The sequence below is a fragment of the Oncorhynchus mykiss genome, chromosome 25, assembly GCF_057628025.1.
Source record: "Oncorhynchus mykiss isolate SJ-2025 chromosome 25, ASM5762802v1, whole genome shotgun sequence".
Taxonomy (NCBI): domain Eukaryota; kingdom Metazoa; phylum Chordata; class Actinopteri; order Salmoniformes; family Salmonidae; genus Oncorhynchus; species Oncorhynchus mykiss.
The window spans coordinates 47,540,298-47,549,319 of NC_143046.1; the positions used below are offsets into that span (position 1 = coordinate 47,540,298).

Here is a 9,022-nt window from a genome sequence, read left to right on the forward strand (position 1 = left end):
TCATCCATTTCCTTCTTCCTTACTTTGGCACAACTTGCTCTTTAAGGTGTGAGCTATGGAGTCGATGGTGCTAAAGTTGGCCAAGTGAAAGTAATGCTGGCTGTGGGGCACAGAGGCTATCTCCTGGAGCTCTATGTCCTCTGTTTTAACCTCACCGACTGTGTACATCTCCACACCTGGGGAAAGATAGGAAGACCGGACAAGGGTCACTTAGACAAACCCAAAACTGAGGTAGGGTAGATGCAGGGTTGGGGAGTAATGGATTACATGTAATGGATTACAAAAAACGGTAACTGTAATCCATTACGTTACCAGCAAAAAATATTGTAATCCGACAACAGATACTTTTGAAAAACGAGATGATTACTTTTAAATTCTGAAAGGATGTTTGTGAAAAAAATCTGACACTTCTGTTTTCTCAATTTATATTCAAATCAGCATTGAAAACAGGAGCAAGTTTAAGTTTGTTCCACGTAAGCGACTCTGACCACAAGTCAGAGACCATTATGATGACTCACCAAATGTGTTTGATGGATCGCAGGAATAGGCGTTTGTAGTCCAAGCTATGTCTTCCAATGATACGACTGCTGTCGACATCCAAAGATTACCCAACTTGAGTAAACGCTTGGAGGTAAGGATGACAGTAGTGGTGTAGTCTATGGAGATAAGGATATCACTTATCATTGATATCTACATAGTGCGTCGATGTGATTCACACTTCTGCTCTCTCATTTAGCTATTTGCGCCTTACGGATTGTGCTTGTTGTGGATGGCTGTTCACAAATCTAAATGTGTATTTGAACCCAATAATGGTTGAATTCAAGAAGTTTAAGCTGTCTATCAAATCATTGTTTTTGAAACCAGTGGACAGCCAGTGAAACATGCGTAGTGTGTATCCAAACCTGTGGAAAAAAAGTGTGGCTTTTATTGCTCAATCTAATTCAGGCTGATGAAAAAAAAAACATAGGCCTAATGGACACATGCTCAAATTTGCACACTTTTGATAGATTGCCAATTTAAGTCTGTAGTTGTTACATCAATTTTTGGATGTAAAAATTATATATATGGTTCTCATGGAGTGTGACAGTTGATTTATACGTTATATTCTTCAAGAATCAATGGATATATATATATATATATATATATATATATATATATATAGAAGAATATATAGAAGAATATAACTTGTAAATGCCTCATGAGCTTTGTTCAACTTCAACCCAAAATATAAATTTGTTTTTCTCCAATATTTGTAAACATTGTAAATATAAACAAACAATGTATCGCTTCATAACATGGTCAAAACAATAATTGTGATATCATGGATGGTCAGTCCTTGCATCCATAGCTCTGTCTATTAATCTGAGAGCGGTTACATTTCTCCAGGCCCATCCCTCAGCTTTTTACCAAAACATAGGCGGGGCCACAGTTTTGTTATTGTTTCCATTTGTGGATTTGCCCTTTTAAACAGCTGTATATTATCAAGATATCAAAGAACACCAACAAAAAAAGAAAACAATAGGCCTACAGCAAATGCAGCACATGGCATTAATATTTCACATGTAAAAGCACTTTTCAGTAGTGCTCAAAGCATGCCATTCCATGAGCCCAATCAGTCATCCATGACAACAAAATCACAAACAACAGAGTAGGGCTGTCTAATAAGTCCTTTTTGAGGTCATGCTCAGGTAAAACAATTAGGCTAATCTATACTTTCATATTTCCAAGGGCTATAACATTTATTGGAATGACAGCAATTCTGATAGACTTTGGTTTTTAATGTGAATATATCATTTAATTGTATTATTACATGTAGTAGAAGGTGATGGGTTAGAAGAAGCCTACATAACCAACCCATGGAGTAAAATTTTACATCCACATTCACTACCGGTCAAAAGTTTTAGAACACCTAAAGATTTTTCTTTATTTTTACTATTTTCTACATTGTAGAATAATAGAGCTCCTACATAGAGTAGGAGTGAGCACTTGTTTGCTGCTTTTCCTTCACTCTGTGGTCCAACTCAGCCCAACCATCTGAAATTGGTTGAGGTCGGAGGATTGTGGAGGCCAGGTCATCTGATGCAGCACTCCGTCACTCTCCTTCTTGGTAAAATAGCCCTTACACAGCCTGAAGGTGTGTTGGGTCATTGTCCTGTTGAAAAACAAATGATAGTCCCACTAAGAGCAAACCAGATGGGATGGAGGATGACTGCAGAATGCTGTGGTAGCATGCTTGTTAACCCTTTAAACAGTAATGAAGGAGGATCTAGGGTTGTGGTATGATGGATATTACCAGTTCTTGGTCGACACCCTAGTACGGTTCCGGGTAGAGGAGGTTAGGCCAGTATGGTAAAGCTGTTCACGAAAGCAGGAATGCCAGATAATGACAGTTGCATTGACTTGCACGATTTATATCCACAGGTTCCTCCCTTTACAGTGACCGGAGGAGATTATTACCATTTGGCCCGGTACAGTACTCTTGGGAAATGTCAGTGCGAGGTTTTACTGGCAGATTGGACAGGATTATGCTCCCTTGTACATTTGGGAATGCCTTTCACACTCATTCGACACCAAGACATGAAGTTTTATTCAAACGGGAGAAAATAACTACTCCATCTGGGTCTTTTGATGACAAAGTATACATTGATAACATTGGGGTTCCACGGGGGGTGCCAGATGAGTTCAAAGCAAGAGATCAGAATCCTAGCAGGATTAGAGTTAAGCATTTCCAGGTGGTCTATTCTCAATAAGAACGTGGACTGGATTAATTATATTTATTATAATCAACTGTTTTACCAATTGTACCAGAGATGCTATTAAGTGTGCCTTGAATTCTAAATAAATCAGACAGTGTCACCAGCAAAGCATCCCCACACCATAACACCTCCTCCTCCATGCTTTACAGTGGGAAATACACATGCGGAGATCATCCGCTCACCAACATCGCATCTCACAAAGACACGGTGGTTGGAACTAAAAATCTCAAATTTGGACTCCAGACTATTTTTCCACCGGGACATATTTCCACCGGTCAAATGTCCTTTGCCCATGTTTCTTGGCCAAAGCATGTCTATTCTCATTATTGGTGTCCTTTAGTAGTGTTTTCTTAACAGCAATTCGACCATGAATTCCTGATTCACACAGTCTCTGTGTTAACTCTGTGAAGCATGTATTTGGGCTGCAATTTCTGAGGATGGTAACTCGAATGATCTTATCCTCTGCAGCAGAGGTTACTCTGGGTCTTCCATTCCTGTGGCGGTCCTCATGAGAGGCAGTTTCATCATAGCACTTGTTTTTTTTTGCGACTGCACTTGAAGAAACTTTAAAAGTTCTTGACATTTTACATATTGGCTGACCTTCATGTAATGATGGACTGTCGATTCTCTTTGCTTATTTGAGCTGTTCTCGCCATAATATGGACTTGGTCTGTTACCAAATAGGGCTGTCTTCTGTATACCCCCATAACTTGTCACAACACAACTGATTGGCTAAAACTCACGAAGGAAAGAAATTCTACAAAACTTTTAAGGCACACCTGTTAATTGAATTGCACTCCAGGTGACTAACTCATGAAGCTGAATGAGAGAATGCCAAGAGTGTGCAAAGCTGTCATCAAGGTAAAGGGTGGCTTTTTGAAGAATCTCAAATTGAAAATATATTTTGATTTGGTTAACACTTTTTTGGTTAATACAGGATTCCATATGTGCTATTTCATAGTTTTTATGTCTTCACTATTATTCTACAATGTAGAAAATAGTAAAAAATAAAGAAATACCCTTGAATGAGTAAGTGTTCTAAAACTTTTGACCGGTAGTGTATGGCCAGCTATGTAAACTTTAACATTGATTTATCCTGCAATATATGTTGTTCAATTGGTAACATACATTTCTTTATTCTTCAAATGCCTCTTAAGGGGAAAGTAACTGAATGTAATCAGATTACGTTACTGAGTTTGGGTTATCTAAAAGTTACTGATTACAATTACAATGGACAGGTAACTACTAACTGTAACGGATTGTGGACTACAGGAAAAAGAGAACCGAGCACTTCCACATTCTCATTGACGGGGCTGCAGTAGAGCAGCTTGAGAGCTTCAAGTTCCTTGGCGTCCACATCACCAACAAACTAACATGGTCCAAGCACATCCAGACAGTCGTGAAATGGGCACAACAAAACCTATTCCCCCTCTCAGGAGACTGAAAAGATTTGGCATGGGTCCTCAGATCCTCAAAAGGTTCTACAGCTGCACCATTGAGAGCATTCTGACTGGTTGCAAGACTGCCTGGTATGGCAACTGCTCGGCCTCCGACCGCAAGGCACTACAGAGGGTAGTGCCAACGGCCCAGTACATCACTGGGGCCAAGCTTCCTGCCATACAGGACCTATATACCAGGCGGTGTCAGAGGAAGGACCTAAAAATTGTCATAGACTCCAGCCACCCTAGTCATATGCTGTTCTCTCTACTACCACACGGCAACCGGTACCGGTGCGCAAAGTCAAGGTCCAAGAGGCTTCTAAACAGCTTCTACCTCCAAGCCATGACTCCTGAACATCTAATCAAATGGCTACCCAGACTATTTGCACTGCTCCCCCCTCTTTTACACTGCTGCTACTCTCTGTTGTCATCATCTATACATAGTCACTTTAATAACTCCACCTACATATTACCTGAACTAACCGGTGCCCCCGGAACATTGACTCGGTACCGGTACCCCACTGTATATAATCTCGCTATTGTTATTTTACTGCTGCTTTTTAATTATTTTTTTCCTTTAATGGATTTTTCTTATCCATATTTTTCTAACTGTATTGTTGGTTAGGGCTCGTACTGTGGCTTGCGATAGTATTCACCACCTTGGCATTTTTCAAATTTTCTTGCCTTACAACCTGGAATTAAAATAGATTTTTGGGGGGTTTGTATCATTTGATTTACACAACATGACTACCACTTTGAAGACGCAAAATATTCTTTATTGTGAAACAAACAAGAAATAAGACAAATATGCACGCTCAAGTTTTGTTTAACTATTCACCCCAACAAAGTCAATACTTTGTAGGGCCACCTTTTGCAGCAATTACAGCTGAAAGTCTCTTGGGGTATGTCTCTATAAGCTTGGCACATCTAGCCACTGGGATTTTTGCTCATTCTTCAAAGCAAAACCGCTCCAGCTCCTTCAAGTTGGATGGGTTCCATTGGTGCACAGCAATCTTTAAGTCATACCACAGATTCTCAATTGAATTGCCATTCCAAGACATTTAAATGTTTCCTCTCAAACCACTCAAGTGTTGCTTTACCAGTATGCTTAGGGTCATTGTCCTGCTGGAAGGTGAACCTCCGTCCCAGTCTCAAATCTCTGGAAGACTGAAACAGGTTTCTCTCAAGAATTTCCCTGTATTTAGCGTCATCCATCATTCCTTCAGACCAGTTTCCCAGTCCTTGCCAAAGAAAAACATCCTCACAGCATAATGCTGCCACCACCATGCTTCACTGTGGGGATGGTGTTCTCTGGGTGATGAGAGGTGTTGGGTTTGCGCCAGACATAGCGTTGTTCCTTGATGGCCAAAAAGCTACATTTTAGTCTCATCTGACCAGAGTACCTTCTTCCATATGTTTGGTTTTCGCCAAAAAGCATGTCGGAGACTCCCCAAACGTGTTTGCTTTTTTTTCTTCAAGCAATGGCTTTTATCTGGCCACTCTTCCGTAAAGCACAGCTCTGTGGAGTGTACGGCTTAAAGTGGTTCTATGGACAGATACTCCAATCTCAGCTGTGGAGCTTTTGAGCTACTTCAGGGTTATCTTTGGTCTCTTCGTTGCCTCTCTGATTAATTCCCTCCTTGCCTGGTCCGTGAGTTTTGGTGGGCGGCCCTCTCTTGGCAGGTTTGTTGTTGTGCCATATTCTTTCAATTTTTAACAATGGATTTAACGGTGCTGCATGGGATGTTCAAAGTTTCTGATATCTTTTTTATAACCCAATCCTGATCTGTACTTCTCCACAACATTGTCCCTGACCTGTTTGGAAAGCTCCTTGGTCTTCATGGTGCTGCTTGCTTGGTGGTGGCCCTTGATTAGTGGTGTTGCAGACTGGGGCCTTTCAGAACAGGTGTATACATTCTGAGATCATGTGACCGATCATGTGACACTTACATTGCACACAGGTGGACTTTATTTTGTGACTTCTGAAGGTAATTGGTTGCACCAGATCTTATTTAAGGGCTTCATAGCAAAGGGGGTGAATACATATGCATGCACCACTTTACAGTTTTCTTTTTTTTAGAATTTAGAAGTCATTTTTAAATTACTTCACCAATTTGGACTATTTTGTGTATGTCCATTACATGAAATCCAAATAAAAATCTATTTAAATTACAGGTTGTAATGCAACGAAATAGGAAACACGCCAAGGGGGATTAATACAAGGCACTGTAAGTAAGCATTTTACCGTAAGGTATTCGGTGCATGTGACTAATACAATTTGATTTGATTTGATTGCATTTAGAAAGTAACCTATGTCTATTTGATTTGATTTGAGAATGGTTTTTGTGACTGCACTTGAAGAAACTTTCAAAGTTCTTGAAATGTTCCATATTGACTGATCGTCATGTCTTAAAATAATGGACTGTCATTTCTCTTGCCTTATTTGAGCTGTTCTTACCATAATATGGACTTGGTCTTTTTCCAAATAGGGCTATCTTCTGTATACCACCCCTACTATGTCATAACACAACTGATTGGCTTAAACGCATTAAGAAAGAAATTCCACAACTTAACTTTTAACAAGGCACACCTGGTAATTGAAATGCATTCTCTACCTCATGAAGCTTGTTGAGAGAATGCCAAGAATGTGCAAAGCTGTCATAAAAAATACATATATTTAGATTTGTTTACCACTTTTTTGGTTACTACATGATTCCATACGTGTTACTTCATAGTTTTGATGTCTTCACTATAGAAAATAGTAAAAAAAACTCTGGAATGTGTAGGTGTGGCCAAACTTTTGACTGGTACTGTATGTATAGTGTAATTGTTGTTTATTGACGTTTTCATGCAGGGTTCATCTGCAAAAGAAACCATGGTCTCAGCATGACTCCCTGCTTAAATACAGATGAAATAAATAAATAAATTGCCTCACTCTCTTACCACACAGGGTTTCCCTGAACTTGGACGTGAGCTTCTCAATGACGCTGTAGGTCTCCACGTAGAACACGTGTTCATCCAGGGGCAGACTGGCCATGAGACGCAGGGACTTCATGTCCGCCCTGTCCACCCCCACTGCGTAGATCTCAATGCCTGCCACCCTCGCTGCCGCGGCCACCTCCTCCACCGTATCCTGGGGTCGTCCATCGGTTACGATGATGGCCACCTTGGCAATGTTCTTGTTAGCTAGCCGGGAGCCTGACTCCTCAGTGAAGGTCTCCTCCATGGCCGTCTTGATAGCCAGGCCAGTCATTGTACCAGCAGCTAGAGATTTGATGCGGGCCAGCGCTGCCTTCAGGCCTGCCTTGTCGAAGTGCGTCTTGAGAAGGAACTCGATCTTCACCGTGTTAGCGTAGTTCACGACGGCCACCCGCGTGGCATCCGAACCAACGTCGAGGGTGTCGACCATGTCAGCCAGGAAGATTTTGACCTTCTCAAATTCTGTGGGGCGCACACTACGTGAACTGTCAATAATGAACACCAGGTCTAGGGGGCGGCTTTTGCAGTGGGTTCCTGCGGAGGGAAAATTGTGACATTGGTTTTTACAACCCAGTGTGGAATGGTTCTCTACACACTTTGACAGAGAACTGCTAGTTCCTCTGTCACATCTACTGTATATCAAACACATTCAGGCTTCACATTCAGGTCTGGAGTTACTGAGGGTTTTAGCAAGTCAGCTTGATGTGTTTTACTGGTGAGTTTACTAGGTGCTACTATTTCAAATAGATTGCATGGGAGCGTTAGTTTTAAGCGGGCAACCGTTTATGCTTCAGCACACACAGCAATAATACTACAAACAGCAGTAAAAAGAACCGTTTTAAGAAGTCTGAAGAAAAAGTGGATGAAAGCTTAGTGAGAGAAGATTCTGAATATTTCAGAGGAAAGTAAACATGGACACCAAACCAATTTCAATGTAATATAGTAAACCAAATAGAAGGTTCATGTTTACTTCTCCCAAGATTCACCTGCAGAGGAGGAAAAAAACTACCGAATAGTGACTTATATGACAGCATCTGCTCAATCCCAGGACAAAGAGATTGTAAAAGGAAGGAAAAAGGAAGAAAACCACATACAAACACCAACAGAAGAGGGGGGGTTCCGATTCAAATGTATACTCAGAAACCAATCAGTCCATGAGAGATTCAATCAAAAGGAGGTTTTTGTTTTTTGCCTAAAGTCTTCTACCTGTGTCAGCACTGATGATGCCGCTTGGGGTACTGACCGGCTGTTCAAGTGGAGGGGGTGGTGCTGTGGGCCGGAGGTACATGACTGGCCATTTCCCGGGTGGCTGGTGATAGCTATTAAACCTGTAATTATTGTCATGTACTTTGGGCCACCATGACGGAGGAAGAGGGAGAAGTAGTAGAGCAATGGTTATTTTGTTTGCCTCAAGCGCAATAAGATGCCTATGACTTACATGGTGATGGTGTGAAGTACATTAGCCTGCTGTTATTAGCCTTAAGCATCAGTGAGTCTGTCTGCTAGCAATTGAGACTATTATCCATCAGCATTTGTTTATGCTTATTGCAGCTACTAAGCTACCAACATACAGTCGGTTGTTTCTCAATTTCACACAACGTACAGCAAAAGCAGGCCAGCAGGGGAAGCATTTCCAGGAAGCAGAAGTAGCCTCTGGCCACGGGCAAACAAAATGGCCACCAGAAGGGTGACGACAATCCCCAATACTTTAAATGAGACTAGAACAATGGTGAAACCGTCAGTCCACCCCAGGTGGTCTGTGATTTTTACTCTCTGGATTCACTCAACCGGTTTGCACTTTTGGGACAATTAATTTGGTTCCATTGTGACAGACAAGCTCAATCATTG

At 41.2% G+C, this 9,022-nt stretch overlaps 1 protein-coding gene across 1 annotated transcript; it reads right to left on the reverse strand.

Moving 5' to 3' along the window:
• LOC110504170 (matrilin-3-like) lies at positions 1-8,805 on the reverse strand. Its single transcript, XM_021583001.3, has 4 exons — positions 8,778-8,805; positions 8,381-8,521; positions 7,139-7,708; positions 1-176 (listed from the first exon to the last, which is right to left on the reverse strand). Exons 1-4 carry the CDS (start codon positions 8,803-8,805, stop codon positions 1-3), a joined length of 915 nt encoding a protein of 304 aa, XP_021438676.2.
• Positions 8,806-9,022: the final 217 nt, after the last annotated feature.